The sequence below is a fragment of the Myxine glutinosa genome, chromosome 11 (assembly GCF_964187855.1).
Source record: "Myxine glutinosa chromosome 11, kmMyxGlut1.1, whole genome shotgun sequence".
Lineage (NCBI taxonomy): Eukaryota > Metazoa > Chordata > Myxini > Myxiniformes > Myxinidae > Myxine > Myxine glutinosa.
Window position 1 is genome coordinate 1,502,615 of NC_136271.1, and position 25,907 is coordinate 1,528,521.

The 25,907-nt window shown below is 45.1% G+C and overlaps 1 protein-coding gene and 1 long non-coding RNA gene across 5 annotated transcripts in view; both read left to right on the forward strand.

The window, feature by feature from the left end:
* The window catches only part of CLASRP (CLK4 associating serine/arginine rich protein), a 172,883-nt gene that overhangs the window by 145,651 nt on the left and 1,325 nt on the right, over positions 1-25,907 (forward strand). For all 4 annotated transcript variants that reach the window (XR_013624878.1, XM_078786329.1, XM_078786330.1 and 1 more), the window contains exons 18-20: positions 10,886-10,932; positions 12,258-12,352; positions 12,600-12,627. Coding sequence is in view for 3 of the 4 variants with exons in the window: in XM_078786329.1 (XP_078642455.1) it covers positions 10,886-10,932; positions 12,258-12,352; positions 12,600-12,627 (170 nt within the window). In the remaining variant the exon portion in view is untranslated. The remainder of the gene's footprint in view (positions 1-10,885; positions 10,933-12,257; positions 12,353-12,599; positions 12,628-25,907) is intronic.
* On the forward strand, positions 7,177-9,105 carry LOC144894217 (uncharacterized). Its single transcript, XR_013624877.1, has 2 exons — positions 7,177-7,492; positions 7,595-9,105. It is a non-coding gene; the product is annotated as an uncharacterized LOC144894217 (long non-coding RNA).

Genomic DNA, 25,907 nt, shown 5'->3' on the forward strand with positions numbered 1-25,907 from the left:
AGAGATGGTGCAAACTTAATCCAGTGGAGCAGACAAGTTCCAAAATGTGACCACGGATATGGGTAGGAAAGTCGACATGTTGAGTGAGGTTAAAGCAGGTGAGTAAATCAGTGAAGTCAGTGGTTATTGTGGAGTCAGTGGAGTCCATGTGGATATTGAAATCACCAAGGAGGAGGATTGAGGGGGAGAGGGAACATAGCTGGGTCAGAAAGTAGGAGAAGTCAGACAGGAATGATGGGTGTGGTTTGGGAGGGCGGTAGACGACAGCCATGACTGACTGCGTGTGACCAGAGAGTTTTAAAGCCAGGTGTTCAAATGATGGAGCAGATGAGATGGAGATGAGGTTGGTCTTGATGTCTTGACGGTGGATAACGGCAATTCCACCACCTCGGCCCTCCGAGCGTGGTTTATTGACGTAGGAATATCCATTGGGTGTGGTGAGGTTAAGTGTGTAGTAGTCCAGAGGTTGTTGCCAGGTTTCGGTGAGACAGAGAAAGTCCAGTTTGTTATCCAGGATGTATTCGTTCAGGATGAGGCATTTGTTGTTGAGGGACCGGGTGTTGAACAGGGTGAGCTTGATGTTGTTTTGAACAGCAGGGATGAATTCAGGTGATTTAGCCAGGGTTCGTAGGCAGGAGGTGCGATCGTGTGGGTTGCTGTGACCAGGTGCGCTGGGACGAAGAGTGAGAGTGCGCTGAGCCGACCAGAGGACGGGGATGGAGTGACCTGATTGCAAATAAACAAACTTACGACCGGAGCCACGGTGAATGTACCTGGGTCGTCGGAGGAGTCCATTTGATTTGATGGCAGAGATGCATGATGGGGTGGAGCGGGTATTGAGCAGAAGAAGCCTTGCGGCGGAGTACCTCAGAGCCATGCCAGGCAGGAGCGAAGGGACGAGTACGAGGCCAAGGTCGAGGAGGCAAAGCGGCAAACGCAGCGGCAAACGCAGCGGCAAACGACTGCAGCCGCTAATCAAGACCACAGCGGCAAACAGCCACCGCCGCAAACAACGGCCACAAACAACGGGAGCGGGCCTGAGGAAACAGTGGAGGAGCCGGGCAGGCGAAGCCAGGAGCAGAGCCGGGACCGAGCAGAGGGCAGACCCAACGGTCAAAAATCCGCCACGACCACCAGAAAAGCAAACTATGTACAATGGCCCAGTCGGAGAAGCGGCGAACAAGTAACGCCAGCGTCCTCTCCAGACCGGACCGGAAGCGGAAGATGTTAAATATGTTGTCTAATATGAGTGTATGTTAAATATTGTAACGATTTTGAGAAGTGTGTAACGAATTTGAGAAGTGTAATGAATGTGAAAACGTTACAATGGAAACGTTACAATGTGAACGTTACAAACGTACGGTACCACCCTGTAATGTAAATAATGGTCGCAGTCAGCGTCCTAGTTAATTGCATGAAATATACACGCAGGTCACGATATATCTTTTAAATAGTGTATTTCCTTATTCCATGTAGGCTAAGTATGTGTTTTCCCACTAGATTGACTTTGCATTGTATCAAACAAAATAAGCGTAGGCCCTTCCAATTTCCCCAAAACCTCCCTTCCATTTGCCTTCCGCATTTTGGTCGGTTTTTCTCTTCAACCACCATTGGCCACGAGGTAAGGTTGGAGAAGAAAGGCGTGTCTCCACCTCGTCGTAAGAGGGAAGGAGTGAACCAGCCCTAACAGCCAATCAACACCGCGGTGAGTGACCCGGTAGGCGTGCCCTCGGAGTCGGCGGCTTGATTTCGCTCGAGGTGATAAAAGCGACTGCAAGGGACTGCTTTACCAGATGAGAGATGAGCTGGAGAGGAGCAACGAGGCTGCACCAAAGAGAGGCGGTGAGATGCGAAACGCTCCAAGCCAACGAGGAGAGGTACTCGGCAAGGAGACCCGCTTTGGAGAGACGCGCTGAAAGGAGGGAGACGGCCCCGCCCCAAGAAAAGGAGCAGGTGTGCCGAACCAGCGCGTGACGTCTGCCGCGGTGGATACACGACGGAGGGTTTCCCGCCAAAACCGCGAGGGATTGCGAACGGCGGCCTCCCGACCTTGCCTCCATCTCAAGCCTTACCTGCCTGCATTATCCCCTGTGTAAGTGTGAACGTCCTGTCCTGCTCGTTTGTCTTGGGGCTAAGTAAAAATGAATAGTGTAAGTTAAGGATTCGCTGTGTTACTGCTTCTTCCATCCATTGCTTGTGTGTGTATAATAAAATCTGTTCTTCCGCCGTATTCTTCTTCTTCTTTTTCATTCTCTTTCGGTCGCATTAGAGGTTTCCCGATTTAATATCTGTGGGGGCGATCTGGTCAACGTCGGGTGAAATCGGGTTTTAATCGGGGAGTAACTGTTCGGACGCGGTTAAATACACCACCGCTCGGTCAATATAACATCTAAAAGCCGCGTCTGTAACATTTGGTGTCGAGGAGTGGAATTCGGACCTGGGACTAAATTTGTTAGGCCCAAATTTTGGAACACCAATTGTACTATTAGAGTAACAATTGGTGTCGAGGAGGGAGATCGGACCCGAAATCGGACCCGAAGCGCGCTTAACGCGCTCAAAATTACAAGCTGCCGAAATTTATTTTGTTTTATAAAGCAAAACCCGAATTTTGAGATCGCGCCATGGACAATCAAGGCGATCGGATGTCGGTGGGAGAGATAGACAGGGTGGAATCGACCCAGGACCTCGGGGAAATGTATGTGGAGGAAAGGGAGGAGGAAAATGGCAATGTGGTTGCGGGAATATCAGGCGCGCAAAATGGCGCGCTCGCGCACGTGGTTGAAGGGTCCCAAAATAGCGGCGCCGCGGAGGGCGAGCCCGCGGTGGCGGCTGGGGACGCTGGGCAAACCGGGTTTGACCTCAGATTATTCTTGACCCAACTGAATGCAAAAATGGATAGGATGGGGGGCCAAATGGGGGTAATGGGAAACCAAATGGGGGTAATGGGGAACCGGATGGATGCTCAGGGTGAGCAATTGTGGGTAATGAGGGACGAAGTGAGGGGTACCGGTGAGGGATTAGACAAGAAATTTGGGAAGTTAGACAATAATTTTGAGGAGTTAGACAAGAAATTTGGGAAGTTAGACAATAATTTTGAGGAGTTAGACAAGAAATTTGGGAAGTTAGACAATAATTTTGAGGGGTTAGACAACGGGATAAAAGAGGTAAAGAATGGGTTAACGGGGGTGGAAAACAGAATGGCTGCCCAGGAGAATCAGTTAGAGGGGGTAAAAAAATGGGTTAATGGGGTTAGAAAATAGGATGGAGGACAAATTGCGGGAAATAGGGGAACAATCCGCCCGGGAAATCGAACAGATGGGGAACCAGATGGAGGAAATACGACGAGGGGTGAGTGAGGAGGTCTCGGGGCTACGCGAGGAGGTAAAGCGAGGCGAAAAGCGTATAGAGAAAGAGGTGAGAAATAATACGGCAAAGTTACAGGGGGGAATAGAAGATCTGACGAAAGGAGTAGAACAGCTGACAGTGGGACAAAAGGAACTAGCGGACCAAGTGGAAAAGAACACTGCAATCATCGGGGGTTTAAAAGCAACACAAAAGGACATTAAAAATGAATTAATAGCGACACAAAAGGAATGTCAAATGGTACATGAGGGATTGACGAAGAGGTTGGAAGAGGTGACAGAAGTAATGGAGACGAAGGACCGGGAGGTAAGGACGCACATAGAAACGGTTAAAGTAGCGATGGAGGAAGAAATAGAGGGGGCGCACCGGGAGCTGAAGGAGGTAAAGGAAAAATTAGAGGAGGTGGAAGAAGGGGTGAGTGAAATTAAGAAGAGACGGAGGGAAACTAAGAGGGAGATAAAGGAGGAAGTCATGGAATATGTACAAGGTCTGTGTTCAAATCATGATGCGGTGCTCACTAACCAAATAAAAAGTTTGCAGGTGGCAGAGGAGGTGCGACGAGGTACGGAGGTGAGTGGCAATGTACATGATGTGAGGGGAGATTCAGTCGGCTTGGGGATTGGTTTGGATCCGGGTGTTCGTGAAAGGCCGTTGGTGAAGTGTGTGACAGGACAGGTGTGCGAAAAAAGAGGTGTGCGAGAATGTCCGACCATGGGGTGTGTGAGGAAAAAGTGCACGCCGAGGAGTGAGTGTGCCGTCAGGAGTGAGCCGGTCGAAGCGCGTGTGCGAGGGGGTACATGGAAGCGCGGTGTGGTGAGTGTTACGGAGGAAGTAACGAGAGAGTGTACACCTGTGGTGAGTGTTACGGAGGAAGTAACGAGAGAGTGTACACCTGTGGTGAGTGTTACAGAGGATGTAACGAGAAAGTGTACGTCTGTGGTGAGTGTTACGGAGGAAGTAACGAGAGAGTGTACACCTGTGGTGAGTGTTACGGAGGAAGTAACGAGAGAGTGTACACCTGTGGTGAGTGTTACGGAGGAAGTAACAAGAGAGTGTACACCTGTGGTGAGTGTTACGGAGGAAGTAATGAGAGAGTGTACACCTGTGGTGAGTGTTACAGAGGATGTAACGAGAAAGTGTACGTCTGTGGTGAGTGTTACAGAGGGTGTAACGGGAGAGTGTGCGCGAGAAAGGTGTGTAACGGACGGGTGCATGAGGAAAGAGTGTGCCGTCGAAAGTAAGGGTGAGTGAGCTGTCAAGAGTGGTGGTGAGAGTAGTGAGAGTGACAAGGAGAGTGAGCTGGTTGTGACAGGTGAGCGAGGATGTACACCTGGGATGGAAGGATGCACACCTGGAATGGTAGAGCGTGTGTGGGAAGGCACATTTGAGTTGGTCGTGAGGCACGTGGTTGGGTGTGCGAATGAGGGCACACCTGTGATTGTCACAGAGGAGGTGACCGAGGAGGGGGCGCGAAGAGGTGTGTTGGTGAGGTGTGCGAGCGACGAATGTGTGCCAAGGTGTTCGGTGGTCAGGTGTGTGACCAAGTCGGTGAGCGGAATGAGTGTACCGAGGTGTGTTAGAGAAGGTACGACCAAGAGCATGGAAACGGCTGCATGTATGAGCACGAAAGGGGTAGCGTATGCTTGTAAGCATCCAGGTGAGGCGTCGACGATAACCGGGTTAAAGGTTAGAACGACTTATAGCCGACTCGGGCCCTCGGTGCGTGCCGGGCTTCGCGTGCCGCGAGAACCAGCGGGGATCCGAACCACGGCGGTTTCGAAAGAACCGCCGTGCGCGATCCACGCTGTGCCTCGCTTGGAACGGCCGCGTCCGGGCTCCACTAGACGGAGCGGGCCGCCCGATAGGAAGGGTCGTCATGGCGACCACTTTCTATTGAGACGTGCCGGCAGGTCGAGATCGGAACATTGGATGGCTCCACGCCGAGGTGGTGCGTGGGATCTCGGCCCGGGTAAGCCCCCATCCCTGCCACGAATGCGGGACGTATCCAGCCGCTGGCACAAAAGAACCCGCGTTCATGGCTCGGCTGTACGAAGCCGAGCTTTCGAAGGAAATTGGCGCACCGAGAGGATGTAATAAGTAGACGGGTGATGGTGATAGTGATAGTGATTTAAAACGAAATTTAGAAAAGTGAATAGAATTGGCAGTAAATGGAAAATTTTTGAATTGTTGGATTTGGACGAGCGAAATTGGTAGTGAGAGACCCCCGATGTGGTGGGATGGCAAATCCACCATCCCTCACAGGTGGGGGCAAATGCGCAATAGTTTATGGGGTGGCTATGACAACCGAGCCAGGGAGGGCTTGGATAATTGTAGGGATCTAGCGAAGATGACATTAGGTAACGTTAAGGTTAGTTAGTGACTGATACCTGTAGTGGGGACGCAGGTAGATTAGTGTGGATTATAATGACGTGGGAGCGCATTAGTTTAAAGGGACGACTGGGAAGCGCAAGTTTCAGAGGGGAGTAGTTAGCTGAGATGATGCCGTGTGTGTGAGGATTGAACAGGTGAGAATGGAACAGGTGTGATTGCACAGGTGTGCAACTGAACAGGTGTGTGGAGCAGTGTATGAGGGAGTAGTGGTGATTGCGTGTTGTGCTGACCAAATGGTCCAGGAAGAAAGGAGGGTGCAGGTGGCACCAGGTATGATTGCACAGGTGTGCAACGACAGGTGAATGGAGGACAGGTGTGTGGAATAAATGGTTGTATGGAATAAATGGTATGGAGTAGTGGAATGGATGGTCGTGGAGTGAGAATGGTGGAAATTGTGGAGTGGAGTGGATGGTGCGAAGGTGTGAATGGGGGAAGAGTGGACCCCCATCACGGATACCCGGGGCGGGTAGTGTAAGTGTTAGGTAGAGGGTACAGGTAAATTGTGGTTGGATATTGGCATCTGTGGTGCGGGTGACAGAATGGTATGTGGATGGGTGCGTTGGTGTTGTGGAAATGGCTGGGCGTGTAGCCTGTTAGTGTGAGTAGTTGGTTTGGGCACTCCACCACTGTGAGGATGTCGGCCAGGTGAGGCCGCAGGTGGGCTCTGGGAGCCGGTAGTAGTTGTTGTGAATGGGGCCCGAGGATCCGGAGGACGGACCCGGGTAGCCCAGTGCCAGAGGGCACCATGGGGTGACAGAGCCAGGAGAGGGGCTGTCCCCAGGTAGTTAGGTTAGGGTGAGGAGCTAGGTAAGCTCGGGTGGCAACTACAGTGGTGGAGGTGTGCAGGTGGGTAGACCTGTTGGGAGAGGTACACGTCGCAGCCCAGAAATTGTGCTAGAGCACCGGGAGATGAATCGGGGGAGTGAGACCCCAAATTGAGAAGCACCACAGTTTGGCCAATGGGAATTGGTTATTAGAACCCATAGTGTAAGTTGGCCAATGGATTGGCAGGGAAAGACCCCGGGTAGTGTAAAGTGTGTTAAAGTCATTTAGAGGATAGTTAGGATGAAGGATCTCCTCGCACCATCTGCATCCACTCACCTGAGGTGACAGGTACTCCACACCATGCCATGTTTTGATTTTTTTTTTTTTATGATGCAAATGTTTGGATTGTGAGACGCATCATGACGTGGGTGTGACATTGTGCGTAATTCCATCTCTCCCTCCTTATGAGGATTGATGATGAATTGGTGATGGCAAATTTTGAAGTAAAGGGATTGTGGAGACGAATTTGGTATAGGGGAAATATGGGGAAGACGTGACAGTAGTGACGAATTTGTAAATGTGTAGATTTTTGTACATATGGGGTGAGAACAAGGGTAGGGTAGGTGACAGGGGGGTGACGTACGGTAGGGACGAGCTTTCTCACTTCGGCCTCCGTACGCATTTCACCTTGCATTGCCTTATTGACGTGTACCCTTGTGACCTTACCCCTCGCTCAATTGTCTTTCTTTTGTCTCCCACATGACCTGTGCGCCATTGGGTGCCGATGGGAGCGTGCGTGAGGTGGCCATTGTGCGCCCGAGATTCCCAGAACCAGCATGCATTGCGTTGATGTACCACTTTATGGACCGCTGTTCTGCGGCCAAGTACCACTTGATGGACCCCAGGTTCTGGGGCAGGGCACCTCTGTTGGAGACCGGCCATAGTGGCCAGGGAATCTTGCTTGCGGACCTCGGTAAGGTGGCACCTATGCCAAACAGGTGGACCACCCTTAGTTGGCCCCTGAGGCCCTAAATAAAAATGGACACAAGTTGTGCTTTTTATTATTTCCAACTAGGCCGCATGAAGCCTGAAGACGTCGGGAAGAACATCGGCCCAGCAGAGAAAGAGAAGACCACCACCAGTTCTTTTGTTGTGTTTATTATGAGCCATGGTGACTGCGCACTGGTTGGTGCTTTTGGGTGCTTTGTGGTGTTTGGTGCTTTTGGGTGCTTTGGTGGTACTGGTACTGGTGCATCGATGCAATGCGTGCTGTCTCCTCCCTCCCAACAGGAATTTCTTTCTCTTGTTCCCTAAAAAGAAAAAAAGAAAAAAAACAAAAAAAAAACACAGGTCCTGGGTTGCGTTGTAAATAAGAAATCACGTCATTGTAAATAATGCTCCCCACCGTAAATGTATAGGTTGAGAGTAATTCCGTAATTCGGTTAGCTGTGGGCTTGAGTCTGTTAGACAGGATGCAATGCAATAGGGGGACATACTTATTTGTGTTTTAAAATTGTCACACTCAGGGTCAGGTTAATTGTAGAGGGAATTACACCTACGTGCCACACTAAGTTAAAGTTTAATACGCCCGAGGACGGACCTGAAGAAAGGGGGGTGCAGTGTAACGATTTTGAGAAGTGTGTAACGAATTTGAGAAGTGTAATGAATGTGAAAACGTTACAATGGAAACGTTACAATGTGAACGTTACAAACGTACGGTACCACCCTGTAATGTAAATAATGGTCGCAGTCAGCGTCCTAGTTAATTGCATGAAATATACACGCAGGTCACGATATATCTTTTAAATAGTGTATTTCCTTATTCCATGTAGGCTAAGTATGTGTTTTCCCACTAGATTGACTTTGCATTGTATCAAACAAAATAAGCGTAGGCCCTTCCAATTTCCCCAAAACCTCCCTTCCATTTGCCTTCCGCATTTTGGTCGGTTTTTCTCTTCAACCACCATTGGCCACGAGGTAAGGTTGGAGAAGAAAGGCGTGTCTCCACCTCGTCGTAAGAGGGAAGGAGTGAACCAGCCCTAACAGCCAATCAACACCGCGGTGAGTGACCCGGTAGGCGTGCCCTCGGAGTCGGCGGCTTGATTTCGCTCGAGGTGATAAAAGCGACTGCAAGGGACTGCTTTACCAGATGAGAGATGAGCTGGAGAGGAGCAACGAGGCTGCACCAAAGAGAGGCGGTGAGATGCGAAACGCTCCAAGCCAACGAGGAGAGGTACTCGGCAAGGAGACCCGCTTTGGAGAGACGCGCTGAAAGGAGGGAGACGGCCCCGCCCCAAGAAAAGGAGCAGGTGTGCCGAACCAGCGCGTGACGTCTGCCGCGGTGGATACACGACGGAGGGTTTCCCGCCAAAACCGCGAGGGATTGCGAACGGCGGCCTCCCGACCTTGCCTCCATCTCAAGCCTTACCTGCCTGCATTATCCCCTGTGTAAGTGTGAACGTCCTGTCCTGCTCGTTTGTCTTGGGGCTAAGTAAAAATGAATAGTGTAAGTTAAGGATTCGCTGTGTTACTGCTTCTTCCATCCATTGCTTGTGTGTGTATAATAAAATCTGTTCTTCCGCCGTATTCTTCTTCTTCTTCTTTTTCATTCTCTTTCGGTCGCATTAGAGGTTTCCCGATTGAATATCTGTGGGGGCGATCTGGTCAACGTCGGGTGAAATCGGGTTTTAATCGGGGAGTAACTGTTCGGACGCGGTTAAATACACCACCGCTCGGTCAATATAACATCTAAAAGCCGCGTCTGTAACAATATGTTGTTTAATATGAGGGTGTGTTAAATATGTTGTCTAATATGAGGGTATGTTAAATATGAGGTTATGTTAAATATGTTGTCTAATATGAGTGTATGTTAAATATGTTGTTTAATATGAGGGTGTGTTAAATATGTTGTTTAATATGAGGGTATGTTAAATATGAGGTTATGTTAAATATGTTGTTTAATATGAGGGTGTGTTAAATATGTTGTTTAATATGAGTGTATGTTAAATATGTTGTTTAATATGAGGGTGTGTTAAATATGTTGTCTAATATGAGGGTATGTTAAATATGAGGTTATGTTAAATATGTTGTCTAATATGAGTGTATGTTAAATATGTTGTTTAATATGAGGGTGTGTTAAATATGTTGTTTAATATGAGGGTATGTTAAATATGAGGTTATGTTAAATATGTTGTTTAATATGAGTGTATGTTAAATATGTTGTTTAATATGAGGGTATGTTAAATATGTTGTTTAATATGAGTGTATGTTAAATATGTTGTTTAATATGAGTGTATGTTAAATATGTTGTTTAATATGAGTGTATGTTAAATATGTTGTCTAATATGAGTGTATGTTAAATATGTTGTTTAATATGAGTGTATGTTAAATATGTTGTCTAATATGAGTGTATGTTAAATATGTTGTTAGATATGAGTGTATGTTAAATATGTTGTTTAATATGAGTGAATGTTGAATATGTTGTTTAATATGAGGGAATGTTGAATATGTTGTTTAATATGAGGGAATGTTAAATATGAGGTTGTTAAATATGTTGTTTCATATGAGGGTATGTTAAATATGAGGTTATGTTAAATATGTTGTTTCATATGAGGGTATGTTAAATATGAGGTTATGTTAAATATGTTGTTTCATATGAGGGTATGTTAAATATGTTGTGTCATATGAGGGTATGTTAAATATGAGGTTATGTTAAATATGTTGTGTCATATGACGGTATGTTAAATATGAGGTTATGTTAAATATGTTGTTTCATATGAGGGTATGTTAAATATGAGGTTATGTTAAATATGTTGTTTCATATGAGGGTATGTTAAATATGTTGTGTCATATGAGGGTATGTTAAATATGAGGTTATGTTAAATATGTTGTGTCATATGACGGTATGTTAAATATGAGGTTATGTTAAATATGTTGTTTCATATGAGGGTATGTTAAATATGAGGTTATGTTAAATATGTTGTTTCATATGAGGGTATGTTAAATATGAGGTTATGTTAAATATGTTGTTTCATATGAGGGTATGTTAAATATGTGGTTATGTTAAATATGAGGTTATGTTATATATGTTGTTAGATATGAGGGAATGTTAAATATGAGGGTATGTTAAATATGTTTTCATATGAGGGTATGTTAAATGAGGTTATGTTAAATATGTTGTTTCACATGAGGGTATGTTAGATATGAGGGTATGTTAAATATGAGGTTATGTTAAATATGTTGTTTCATATGAGGGTATGTTAAATATGTTGTTAAAGATGTTGTTTAATATGAGGGAATGTTAAATAAGTTGTTTAATATGTTGTTTAATATGGGGGTATTCTAACGTTTTCCACTTGTCTTTCAGGAGAGGGAGGATGAGTTGAGAGCAATGGCCCGGAAGATGAGGCAGAAGTAAGAAGTTCATTGTGGTATCGGGCACATCGAATGGAACCTAGTAGATGTACGGTTGGGGTGGAAGTGGATGTACAGTTGTGGTGGACGTGGATGTATGGCTGGGGTGGAAGTGGATTTGCGGTTGGGGTGAAAGTGGACGTATGGTTGTGGTCGAAGTGATGTACGTTTGGGGTGGAAGTGTATGTATGGTTGTGGTCGAAGTGGACGTATGGTTGTGGTCGAAGTGTTCATACAGTTGGGGTGGAAGTGGATGTGCGGTTGGGGTGGAAGTGGATGTACGGTTGGGGTGGAAGTGGATGTGATGTACGGTTGGGGTGGAAGTGGATCTACGGTTGAGGTGGAAGTGGACCTAGGTTTGTGGTGGAAGTGGACACACAGTTGGGGTGAAAGTGGACGCACAGTTGGGGTGAAAGTGGACGCACAGTTGGGCTGAAAGTGGATGTATGGTTGTGGTCGAAATGGATGTATGGTTGGGGTGGAAGTGGGCCTATGGTTGGGTGGAAGTGGGCCTATGATTGGGGTGGAAGTGGGCCTATGATTGGGGTGGAAGTGGGCCTATGATTGGGGTGGAAGTGGGCCTATGATTGGGGTGAAAGTGGGCCTATGATTGGGGTGGAAGTGGGCCTATGATTGGGGTGGAAGTGGACGTACGGTTGGGGTGGAAGTGGATGTACGGTTGGGGTGGAAATTGGTGGAGCTTTGCCATGGGTCGATGAATATGAATGAATGAATGAATGATCGTTTTAAGGCCATTTTCCCCGCTAGAGCGGGGGTTAGCCTTGCGGGCCCCATGACAATCATGGTTCCCTGTTTGAGGCAATGTTTTTATGGCCGGATGCCCTTCCTGACGCCAACCCTTGGTCGCCTCTTGCGATGCGCAGGGATACGGTGTACCTATTCTAAATCTGGGTACACACCGTGATCATTCATCCCAGCAAGCTGGTACTCAATTTGCCGACCTCGGAAGGATGACAGGCTGAGTCAACCCCACTGGCGTTAATTCAGCGATCGACCGGGATTCGAACCCAGGATCCTAGGATCCCAAGCCGGCACCCTAACCGCTAAGCCAACACCAGGAATTCATATTCATTCATTCATTCATTCATTCATTCAGACTCTACCGGTCATTCCGACTGAGGTCGACTCGGGACGAGTCTGGTACGATGGTGGATGTAAATATATTTCCACAAACAAATGTGACCTTTACACTTTTTATCATGTGTATCAGACACTACATGCATTAATCAATGAGTGATGTTATTCCTGAACCCTGCATAAAGATGTGTGGGTGTAAAATCCATGACCCCACTCTGTTTGTGAAGGGAAAGGGAGCGTGAGGAATGGGAGGACTTTGAAGATTATGATGAGTGGGAATCTCGCGACTACAGGAAAGGACAAAATTCTCCTTCATGGCATGGTAAGGAAACAATGCTTTGGAATGTTGATGTAATGTTAGTGCCTTTTTTGTTCTTCATTTTGCACCTTTTGAAAAATGGCCTCTAAAGGTGGTTTTTTTTTTGGTTTTTTTTTGCACCTTTTATGAATTGTTGCATAACCTTCTGACGTAAAGTTTTGTAAAGAAGAGGTTGCCTGCAATCCCAAAATGTTTCTTTATACCCTTTGGTATCATAAAACTTACTGTTTTCTCTTCTTCTGTTTGGCAGGTCGAGAACACAGCTCCTCCTCAAGACGGTAATAATATTTCCTCTTTTTTTCCTGTTGTATGAAGCGTACACCTGAGGGTTCTTTTGAGTCGGATTCAATACATTTTACACTGATTTGTAGAGCTTTTGCTGGTGCAATTTCTCTCGACAATTTGAATTTATCTATGTTCTGTTTGAGAGAGTAAAGGGCTCTGTAATATTGTAATCTTTGCTTTTTTTATTGTTATAATAAAACATGAAATTCCTTCTACTTCATCAAGGTGAACCCAAAACCTATTGTCAGGATCAAAACACAGCCAGCAATGATTTATTTTGACAGAAACAGTTGATGTTCACAAACTGTTCTGGTAATGTGTCTGGTGATGTAAGATGAGAGGAGAACAGCAGGAGGAGTGCTGGCAAAAATACGTGGAAGACCAAAAACCGCACTTGGTAGAGCGCCCACATCCGCCAGACTGAACCGTTTACGTTGTGTATCCCACTGATAGACCACATGTGTATCCGGACCTGAACCAACATCTAATCGTCTTGTTCTTGTCACCTACCCAACTCGTACACCAAGTTTTGTCATAATCCGTCCACAACATTTTGACATATCTTGCTCACAGACAGACAGCCAATCAGGGGTGAAAACATAACCTCTGTCCACCTTTGGTGGTGGAGGTAATAATAGTGTTTTGGCTTGAACTTTGTGTTGCATCAACTGTTCAAAGGGAAGCTGGATCATTACCCAACCTGAGTCTGTAGCTGGATTGTAGAGGTGTGCAGCTTTGCGATATGTTCAATACAGAAGAAGTAATGGGTGATGTTGAGTCTAGCTGGATTGTAGAGGTGTGCAGCTTTGTAATATGGTCAGTACAGAAGAAGTAATGGGTGATGGTGAGTCTGTATCTGGCTTGTAGAGGTGTGCAGCTTTGTAATATGGTCAATCCAGAAGAAGTAATGGGCGATGGTAAGTCTGTTGCTGGATTATAGGGGTGTGCAGCTTTGCGATATGTTCAATACAGAAGAAGTAATGGGTGATGGTGAGTCTGTAGCTGGATTGTAGGGGTGTGCAGCTTTGTAATATGGTCAATCCAGAAGAAGTAATGGGTGATGGTGAGTCTAGCTGGATTGTAGGGGTGTGCAGCTTTGTAATATGGTCAATCCAGAAGAAGTAATGGGTGATGGTGAGTCTGTAGCTGGATTGTAGGGGTGTGCAGCTTTGTAATATGGTCAATCCAGAAGAAGTAATGGGTGATGGTGAGTCTGTAGCTGGCTTGTAGGGGTGTGCAGCTTTGCGTTATGTTCAATACAGAAGAAGTAATGGGTGATGGTGAGTCTGTAGCTGGATTGTAGGGGTGTGCAGCTTTGCGATATGTTCAATACAGAAGAGGTAATGGGTGATGGTGAGTCTGTAGCTGGCTTGTAGGGGTGTGCAGCTTTGTGATATGTACAATACAGAAGAAGTAATGGGTGATGGTGAGTCTGTAGCTGGATTGTAGGGGTGTGCAGCTTGGTGATATGTTCAATTCAGAAGAAGTAATGGGTGGTGGTGAGTCTGGAGCTGACTTGTAGGGGTGTGCAGCTTTGCGATACGGTCAATACAGAAGAAGTAATGGGTGATGGTGAGTCTGTAGCTGGATTGTAGGGGTGTGCACTGTGCAGCTTTGTAATATGGTCAATCCAGAAGACGTCATGGGTGATGGTGAGTCTGTAGCTGGCTTGTAGGGGTGTGCAGCTTTGCGATATGTTCAATGCAGAAGAAGTAATGGGTGATGGTGAGTCTGTAGCTGGCTTGTGGGGGGTGTGCAGCTTTGTAATATGGTCAATCCAGAAGAAGTAATGGGTGATGGTGAGTCTGTAGCTGGCTTGTGGGGGTGTGCAGCTTTGCGATATGTTCAATACAGAAGAAGTAATGGGTTATGGTGAGTCTGTAGCTGGATTGTAGAGGTGTGCAGCTTTGCGATATGTTCAATACAGAAGAAGTAATGGGTGTTGGTGAGTCTGTAGCTGGATTGTAAAGGTGTGCAGCTTTGCGATATGTTCAATACAGAAGAAGTAATGGGTGATGGTGAGTCTGTTGCTGGCTTGTAGGGGTGTGCGGCTTTGCGATATGTTCAATACAGAAGAAGTCATGGGTGATGGTGAGTCCGTAGCTGGCTTTTCGAGGTGTGCAGCTTTGCGATATGTTCAATACAGAATAAGTAATGGGTGATGGTGAGTCCATAGCTGGCTTTTAGAGGTGTGCAGCTTTGCGATATTGTTACGTGCTCCTCCCTGACCCCCTGGTCACGCTGTAACTCCGAGCCCCGAGAGGAGTCACGGCAGAAAAATGTGTTATTCTGTGTGTCAAAGATCAATGGAGAAGCCACCCCAATTGTTACTCACAAACAAATATTGTATTGAGATCACACAAGAATAACGGTACAACAACAATAGTATTCAAAAGTACAATCAATATGTCCTATGATGGTACCATCAGTTTTGCAATATATAACTCACTGTGCTCCAAGTGAGTGTAACAACAACATTCCCCAATGTGTCTTATTCCCGGCTCCAAGACGAAGTTGATTCGCTCCAGTGATCGCTAGAACGATGTCCAAACGACCAGAATCCCGCGCGGATGGCCAGGGCAGTCACACAGCCGAAGCTGTACACAGGCGCCTTCAAGGCGACTGGGAAATCCAAAGGCGCCCTACAGGCGACCGAGAGATCACACCCTCGGGTATGGACGAATTAGCCTTCAAAACTCCGCGTCACACACACGCCCCAGATCGACGTCTGAATCCGGTGAGAATTCGAAAGGAAACGAAACCGCGAGCGAAGCACAAATCCTGTGATAGTCAAAATGGCCGACGACCCGGCCTCGTGGCGCATGGCACAGCGATGATTCTCTCCTGAATCGATCACCAAAACCTGACATGCAGGTTGACCGGTCACAGCGACGACAACTCCGTCATAGGAATTCCTCTCCCGGAAACCCGAAAATTCACTAGTGACTCTGGCTCGCCAACGTTCGCTTCAGAACCCGGAGCAACTCAGCTTTCTTGTCCGACTCATTCGCTCCGCCATTTTTTCTTCTTCTTCTTCTTCTTCTTCCTCATCTTCCGGCTCCCGATCCGGCTTCCTGTCTCTTTTTAACATTAACGCTTTTATCCTTTGCAAGCAGTTCATGAACAATAAACCTTTTGAAGACAATAATAGTACATAGAATCAGAAATATTTCAAGTGGATGAAAACCACAACAGCGGAAGTGACGAATCCGTAACAATATGTTCAATACAGAAGAAGTAATGGGTGATGGAGAGTCTGTAGCTGGCTTGTAGGGGTGTGCAGCTTTGCGATATGTTCAATACAGAAGAAGTAATGGGTGATGGTGAGTCCGTAGCTGACTTGTAGGGGTGTGCGGCTTTGCGATATGTTCAATACAGAAGAAGTAATGGGTGATGGTGAGTCTGTAGCTGGCTTTTCGAGGTGTGTGGCTTTGCGATACGTTCAATACAGAAGAAGTAATGGGTGATGGTGAGTCTGTAGCTGGCTTGTAGGGGTGTGCAGCTTTGCGATATGTTCAATACAGAAGAAGTCATAGGTGATGCTGAGTCCGTAGCTGGCTTTTGGCGGTGTGCAGGTTTGCAATATTGTCAATACAGAAGAAGTCACGGTTGATGGTGAGTCTGTAGCTGACTTGTAGAGGTGTGCAGCTTTGTGATATGGTCAATACAGAAGTCATGGGTGATGGTGAGTCTGAAGTTCAATTGTTTCTGGGCCACGTCTATAGCACGGGCTTGGTCGAAAGCTGGAATGATGAAAGCTGGTCACTGGAATGCCCATGGAAATTGAGATCGGTCACTTAATTTGACAATTCTTCATGAGTTCACTGATGACATTGTGATATTTTCCTGGATTGAAATACATGTTTCATTTTTGCACACCAACATCAAATGAATTCCAAAGCTTGTCATTGGGATTGCGTTATTGGATGACATAATGTAGAGTATCTGAAAAAAGGAAAACTTTTCCAGATCATCATTGAGGTCCTCTATATAGATGAGGAATAATACTGGGCCAAAGACACTTATTTGGGGCATTGTACCGTCCAATGAGAGAGGAGAGGGTTACACTGATCATCATTTGTTGACTTATTGAATGGAGGAAGTCAGACAGACAGGTGTGAAGGTACCTCTGGCAGTGAGCTTCGCAAGCAGAGTAAGATCCCAGGCTGCATAGAATGCCTGAGATTGCTCATATAAATATAAAGAAAGTTTATACAACTTGATAATATGTATTATGGTGATGTTGAAATCTTAGTGAGAAGAATTCGAAATTTTCAAAAAATTGAATTTCACTCATTTCAAACTGTGGGTCAAACCAAAGGATCCAACGCTGAGCCTCGCAGCGAACAACAACACAGCAACATGCATTTTAAAGGCCATTTTCCCGACTAGAGCGGGGGTTAGCCTTGCGGTCCCCATGACAATCTTCTCCATTTTTCCCTATTTTCTGCATCTCTCCTTGTTAACCCCCTTGCCCGCATTTCTTCTTCCACCATCTTTAGCCAAGTCTTTCTCGGTCTTCCCCGTCCTCTACTTCCTTCTGCATTCATTTCCATCACTCTTCTCAACCAGTCACTTTCATCCTTCCTCAACACATGACCAAACCATCTCAACCTGTTCCTCTTCACAGCATCAATCTGCTCTATTCCCATCATCTTTCGCAATTCATCATTTGTCTTCCTCTCTCTTAACGACACTCCGCACATCCGTCGAACCATTCGCATTTCCACCCTTTCCAGCCTTCGTTGCTGCTCTATGTTCATTACCCATGTCTCACTCCCATAAATCATAACACTTCTCACACATGCAGCATACACCTTTTCCTTCAGCTTCAACGACACTCCCGTCATCATCAGCACGCCACTCAGTTCCCAAAACTTCTTCCATGCACATCTCACTCTAGCAACCGTTGCTGAGTCTGATCCACCTTCTCCATTCAGCATGTCTCTGAGGTAGCAAAATGTTTTCACACCTTCCAGCTTCACGTCGTCTCCAAGATCCAACTCAACATTTCCTCCATCTGCAGCTCCCTCTGTGCACACCTTACATTTGAATGTAGCTGCCACACTGGTTAGTGGTTAATGACCCTCTCAGACCACTACATTTTTGATGAACCCACTCAGCGCACATTGTACATTGAATGGAGTTCACTCCGACACCCTTCCTACACACAGCACAGGGCCACTTCCCAGTTCTTTCCACCTCACCACATGCTTTACCACTTGCCATCACCTTCGTCTTTCTGACATTCACCTTCAGACCTTTTGTCTCCATACATTCCTTCCACTTGTTCATCTTTTCCTTCAGTCCATCCATACTTTCCGCAATCAACACCAGATCATCTGCATACAACAACTCCCACGGCAAACCCTCCTTTACGTTCCGAGCCAGCACCTCCATCACAGCTACAAATTGTCGTGGACTTAGTACCGACCCCTGATGCACTCCCATCTTCACCTCAAACTCACCACTGTTCCCGTCCTTCGTCCTTACAGCTGTGCGCGCTCTTTTGTACATTGCCATCACTACTCTGATCAACCATTCCTCCACTCCAAACTTCCTCAATGCACATGTCAAAACTTTGCGTGGAACCCTATCGAATGCTTTCTCCAGATCAACAAACCCAAGAAACAACTTCTTCCTCCTCTCCATGTACTTCTCCTGCAACTGTCTCACAATGAAAAGCGCGTCTGTCGTTCCTCTTCCTGGCATAAATCCAAACTGCATTTCGTCGATCTTCACTTTGTTCCTTATCCTCCTCTCCAACACCCTTTCCAATACCTTCATTTCATGCTCCAATAACTTTATCGTTCGGTACGAGCCACACTCCAGAGGGTCACCTTTCCCCTTGTATAGAGGGACGAGGGTACTCAGTTCCCAACCACTGGAATGCGGCCTTCTTTCACCACCAGATTACAGATCTCTGTCATTCTCTTCACACCCCAACTTACTGCTGACTTCAACATATCTCCCACACTCCCATCGGCCCTCCCGCTTTTCTACCCTTCATTGCTTTTATCGCTTTTATATCCATTTTATAAAAGCAATAACCATCTAAACGGTGGTTATTGCTTTTATCGCTTCCTCAACTTCCTTCTCAGTTATCTTCTCTGCTGGTCCTAAAACTGGGTTACTCTCTATGTTGCCATCCCATTCATTCTCTGTATTCAACAGCATTTCCATATATCTTTTCCATCTTCCTTTAATTCCATCTTGGTCCACAACGATTTGTCCCACTTCATCCTTCAAGCAACTCACCCCCATCACATCACACCTCTCTTTCGCTATCTGCTTTGCAATCCTGAATACTGCTTTCTGACCCTCTTCTGAATCCAAGCGTTCTCCGAACATTTTCCTACATGCCGCCTGCGCCTTTGCTACCTCTTTCTTTGCAGCCTTCCTGGCTGCCTTATAACTTTCATGCTCTGCTGTTTCTGCTCCCGTACCCTTCGCATTCTGCCACTCCTTGAACTTCTTCCTCTTCTCGTCAATCCTCTTTCCAACTTCATCATCCCACCACCATGTTTCCGAGTGTGTCGGTGGTCCTTTTGTCCATCCACATACCTCACCAATGGCTCCCAACAGACTAGCTTTCATTGACATCCATCCACTTTCAAGCTCAACCACATCATCCTCGACCCTACTCAGCCTCTCTTTTAATGCCTCCCTTACTGTCACCTCTTTCAACCTCCACACCTTCATTCTCGGTTGGTACTTCACCCGCCGAGCTCTCCTCGCACCTTTCACCCTTATGTCGCAGACAACCAAGTGGTGTTATGAAACAGCATCCTCCCCCGGGATCACCTTTGTGTGACCCCGGGATCACCTTTTGTGCCTCCTCCCCCGGGATCACCTCGCAGCGAAGCAGAAGTGATTTTTGCTCACGCCATGTATAAGCAGCAATGATGGTTGATGAAGGTGATTTAGCTACTTCTGAGCACATGGAAGATGACCTCAGTGAATAGAGCAGAATGTTTGTGAAATTGCAACATGCCGTCTTATGATTGAATTTGTCAGCAAAGCGATGGATAAAAATGCCTCGTATCATTTATATATTTCAAATGCAGTGTTTTTATTGGACACGAGGTGGCGCTTTTGTTCCATGTTTTGAATTAGTCTATGTTCATCTTTGAATTACAAAATATCATATTGTGTGTGGTTGATGAATCAGTTGGAACCTGATGACCAGGGTTCACATTACATTAAAGGTCCACAGACACAGAAAAAAAACGTTTTTTATGCCTCTGCCGACTAAGTCGTCAGAGGCATGTTTTCGGGGTTGTCCATCCAGCTGTCTGTCCATCCGTCCGTGATAGGTTTTCGTTACCGTGATAACTTCAGAAGGGCTGAGGGGATCTAAATCAAACATTGGGTAAGTATGTATGTATAATAAGGTAAAGATGAACCGATTAGATGTTTGGGTCAAAGGTCAGAGGTCATGTTAAGTAAAAGTTAATGTTACCGGGCCAACTTGTGAACCAATGATGGGAATTTTAACAAATTTGGTAAAAGTGTATATGATGCAAAGATTAACTGTTTGGATTATGGCATCAAGAGGTCGGAGGTCATGTCAGGTAAAATGTGATAACTTTAGAACAGCTGAAGATATTTAAATCAAACTTGGTACAAGTATGTAAAATAATGTAATAACGTGGGCGGAGGCGTATCGGTGGACGTCATGACGTTGAGGAGCGACGTACTAGTTTTTTGATGTGATTATATTTGATTGTAACGCAGTAAACAAAGAAATGAACATGGTTTTTAATTCTAACAATTTTGAGGTGTTGCAGTTAAAAAAGCAAAACTCATCGGGTACCCCCTTTAAAAAGAATGATGGTCCTGACGTCCTCTGCGTGACGTAATCAAAGGCAAGGATGTCTCAGCACGCAACGGATAATGGCCGCACAACTCACTTTAGTCTTGTCATAAAGTGATTTTAACGAAAATTTTGCTACTCAATAATCCTTTGATAGTCAAAATCATTATAAAAAAACATATGGGCAATACCTCTTGTGCTCACCTGGTAGAATAAACAGTATACTGCACCGACTAAGGGTATTTTTAAACCGATTTTAATGGTTGCTAGAACACAGGGCGGCATGTGGAATCAAACTAACATAATCATAAGACTTTAAACAAACAAACAAAAAAATACCTTTTGAGGGGCAACCCCTTCTCCCCCAACAAACATATACCTCCTAAGACCCCAATTTTTCTAATGCCTTGAACAAACATTGGTACATTACGGGTGATTAAGGTTGTGGTGAAGTTTCATCGAAATTGCGTTTTTAGTTTCTGAGAAGAAAGCAAATACCTATTTTTGGGGGGTCAAACCTGGACCCACTTTTATCCCCCATAAACCCCCTTTGACTTTGATTTTCTTATTGCCATGAACAAACTCCGGTACATCATGGGTGATGAAGGTTGTCAAGTTTCATCGAAATAGTGTGTGTAGTTTCAGAGGAAAAAGCAAGGACATGGCCAATCGAGCATAAAAGGATACCAAAAACATGAATATCTTCCGTCCAAGATTTGTATTCAAAAAAAGAACAACGATTAATTGTTAAGTGAAGCCATATCTATTGTTAAGTGAAGCCATATCTATTGTTAAGTGAAGCCATATCTATGAATAAAAGCAAACATGATTTTCTGTGTCTGTGGACCTTGAAGTAGATTGTTCTTTTATTACCTCCACCAACTAAGGTGGACAGAGGTTATGTTTTCACCTCTCTGTGTGTTTGTCTGTTTGCTTGTTTGTGTGTGAGCAGGATATCTTAACATGTCTCCAAATGTTATGGATGTTTTTGGGCAAACTAATGTGACAACAACTAACTGATTACATTTTGGTTGACGATCCCAATCTGGATCCGATAATTTTTAAAGTGATTCTTCACCATCGAGGATTGGGCCAAAAACGACGTACGGCACGATATCTCAAAAAGTTGTGGACGAGTTGCGACAAAACTTGGTGGATGAGTTGGTTCGGTGTCGAGATCAAGCCGATTCGATTTTGATTCGGGTCCGGATCCAGATCCGGCCTTTCAGTGGGATACAAAACGTAAAGTGTTCAGCCTGGCGGAGGTACGCACTGTACCAAGTGCCTTTCTAATTTTGATCCAGATCATCGTTTTGTTGTAATTGCGATATTAAGGCTTGCATTGTAGTTTTACTGTGTGGTCGAATGGTTGTTTGACTTTTGTATTTATCCATATCAAGATGACAGTAACTAGCTGTTTTTACTCTGTCAAAGTCTGTCTGAAAGGAATACTTTAAGGCATGATTATGTTTCTGAAGGCTAACCTCCACTCTTGCAGGGAAAATGGCCTTAAAATGCCTGTTGTTGTATGATTATGTTTCTGAACATAATCAGAAAGTTCAGAAATCAGAAAAAATGTTTCTGAACTATGACTTCATCAGTCACGTTATATGGCAGCCATTTTGGATTTAAGGAAAACCTTTAAACATCTTTTTTCTCCAGAACTGCTGAACTGATCAATTCTGAAACTTCATATGTATGATCAACTCCCCATGAGGAAAAACGTTCCTGTACTATGACATCAGTGACGGTATAGCAGCCATCTTGGATTTAAGGAATTTTATTTTGAAAATCCACATCTCCAGAACCATTCAATGGATAGATCCAAAATTTCATACATGTGATTGACGACACAGGAGAAAAAAAAATTGACAATGTATGTCTCCAAAACTGCTTAATAAACCGATCCAACATTGAGTGCTCAAAGTTTGTGTGCTTGTAGTTTTACTCTCTAGCATGTTGTACTCACAGTATCCACCTCCGTTGTCAGAGACGCACACCTCAGAAACCAACTGCAGTCAGGGAGCGCACACCTCCACCTGGCTGAACAGTTTGTTTTGTATCCCACTGATAGGCCGGATCTGAATCCAGACCTGAACCAAAATCGAATCGGCTTGTTCTTGGCACCTAACCAAAATATTTGTAAACGATGACGGCATCAGTCATGTAATATGGCAGCCAACTTGAATTTATGGAAAACCTTTGAACATATTTTTCTCCAGAACTGCTGAACTGATCAATTCTGAAACTTCATATGTATGATCAACTCCCCATGAGGAAAAATGTTTCTGAACTATGACATCATCAGTCACGTAGTATGGCAGCCATATTGGATTTAAGGAAAACCTTTAAACATCTTTTTTCTCCAGAACTGCTGAACTGATCAATTCTGAAACTTCATATGTATGATCAACTCCCCATGAGGAAAAACGTTCCTGAACGTGGTATAGCAGCATCAGTGACGACATCAGTGACGTGGTATAGCGGCCATCTTGGATTTAAGGGAAAAAAAATTTAAAATCCACATCTCCAGAACCATTCAATGGATAGATCCAAAATTTCATACGTGTGATTGACGACACAGGACAAAAAAATTTGAAAATCTATGTCTCCAGAACTGCTGAATTAAGCAATCCAAACCAAAATTTACAGATATGATCGACTACCCATGAAGAAAATTTATTGAAAATGATGTCATCAGGCATGTGGTATGGCGGCCATTTTGTCTGGAAGCCTATCATCACTGCTCGCAGTACTCGTTTTTGCTTATTCTTGTGTGGCAAGGAGGTGACCACAACTGTTGATTGAGAGTACATATGGACGTGGCATTGTGGCTGCTGCAAACATGGAGTTAGCAATAAACAAAGGGGTGATGCTAACATTGTGCAGCAGCAGCTGGCTTTTGTTGAGCCGTGTTTTGGATGTTGTGCCCAAGAAAAAGCCAGCGAGGCAGCTCATGACAACACTTTACTGTGGGACCCAGGAACCCTGGTGAAAATGCTTTTGATGTTAGTCAATGGAAACATAGCTGAATATGGAATGGGTATTCCAATGGTTTTGAGGATGTTTATATCATCTGATGTTATACAGTTGCGAGCAATTAATGGAGAAGCATTCTTCTTTTGTTTTTGGTAGAAGTTGTTATTGTTGTTACCTCTGCCACCGAAGGTGGATGGAGGTTATGTTTTCACCCCTGTCTGTCTGTTTGTGAACAGGATATCTCAAAAAATTGTGGACAGATTTGGACAAAATTTGATGGAGAGGTTGGATATGTGACTTTTGATTAAATAATTAGATTTTGGTGAAGATCTGGATCCGGATCTGGATCTGGATTTGAGAATTTTTAAAGTATTTCTTCACCATTGAGAGAGAGGGCTAAAAACGATATGTAGCACGACATCTCAAAAGTTATGGTCGGATCATACGAAACCTTGTGGACAAGTTGGGTGTGTCAGAAGGACTAATCTATATGATTTTGGTGAAGATCCGAATCCAGATCCAGATATGAGAATTTTTAAAATTCACAAGTGATTCTTCACTATTTATTGAGTGATAAGGCCAAAGACGATATATAGCGTGATATTTCAAAAAGTTGTGGACAACCTGAAACAAAACTTAGTGGACGAGTCGATTAGATGTTGGTTCAGGTCCGAATCCAGATCCGGCCTATCGGTGGTATACAAAACGTAAACTGTTCAGCCTGGCGGAGGTGTGCGCTCCAACGAGTGATGTTCTAGTTGACAATGTTTTTGGACGAAAATACAAACAATTTGGACTACAAAAACTTGCCTCTACTTAAAAACCAACACTGGGAATCAATCTCTCCAGTTTTAGTCTTTACGGTGGCCTCCCCCATCCCTAGTCCCCAGAGGAGCCATTTCCTTTGTTATTACCCTAATAGGGGATTATACCTGTTTGGTTCAAAGGTTCATTCCTGGTCGGGCACTGTGCAAACTCTCTTGCGCAATTATTATCCATCTTGCCGTAGAAACGGCCTGAGAAACGAAGGGTATTTAAAGATTGGGAATGAAGTACATTGTGCGAGAGGAGAACCCTGTTGACTTTTTTTTTTTTTTCTTTCCTTTTTTTATACATGGCCTAGGATCGTACAAGAGCTCGGACACAGAACAGATAAGGACACGACACAACAAAGGGAACAGCAGGAGAAAGGGGAAACGCCAACAGCAGGGTGGAGGGAGAAGGTAGACGGAGACAAACAAACAAGGGATGAAGGTACTGATGAGGGTTCGGGGAGAACGCAAGGGGTGGACAAGATGGATACATAAACAAATCTTTGGGAGGGATGGGGGTGGTTTAATGGGTGTACAAAAGATCATAGCTTTGGATGAGGGATGACCTGAGATGGTGCTGAAGACCTGGAGGGAAGAATGAGGTTGAAGAGAGTGTGAAAGGTGGTTCCACAGGTGGGAAAAGAGGAATAAATGAGTGGAGTTGAGCAGTGGTTCTGGATTTAGGCAGTTTCACTTTGAGGAATCGCTGGTGGACCACGTGCGTCCTGCAGATTATTGGGGGGAGGGGGGGGGCGAGTAGCATGGAGAGGGAAAAGGGTGCAAGACCCGAAATGAGACGGAAGAAGACAGACCACGGACCTGTCGGTGATGGTGACATGATAGGCCCATATACTCATATACATCTCTAGATATTCCAATGATCTTGAAAGCCTCTGGTTCCACTGCGTTTCCACAACGTAATTGGTTTGAAACTTGGCGCACCCACTGACTCCTCATTTCATCCTCCGTGCACATGTTGACCCCTTACCCCTCCGCTCCTGTTCGAGACATCTTGAAGTTATTTTATTTATTTTATTTTTTGAAGGGTGCAACGGAGAGGCCAAATGGGTGGTGTTAACCCTTCTGCGCTGTAAATACGCAAAGCTCCGTGAGCCGATGATAATTGGGTCACTCACTGTGTAATTAGCTTGTGTGTCCCCTCTTTCCCTGTGCAACAGAGCATGTACTTGTAAATTATGAACCTTCCAACCCATCATGAAAGCTCCGGCTGGTCATTGCGTTAACCCTTCGCGATAGCAACGGTGTGCACTGCATTGAGGCCTGGCACCAAATCTCTTCTGTTCGCAAACTACTTTATTTACTTGTTGTTTTGCCTTGCAGATGTTTCTCTTCTTCATCTTCTGCATTGCTCTTTTATGCCGTTTTATTAATTAATTTCTTTTTCGTCAGCCGAGATCCAACCCAGAACGTTTTGATCTTCATGTTGTGTGTTTAACGGGATTTCTAATGGAGGTTTAGGCTCATGAAATAGCCAATAAAAATGCGTTACGTGAGCTGTACATCATGAACACATTATTCGCGTGACATCGTTTTTTTTTTTTTGGCCAATTTATTTTTTATTTAGAATAGTCACCCACTTTTTGTGCGTTCGCTTTTCAAAAGGCAATGTGTCGTGGTTGCATTGGAATGATCACATCCGTTCATG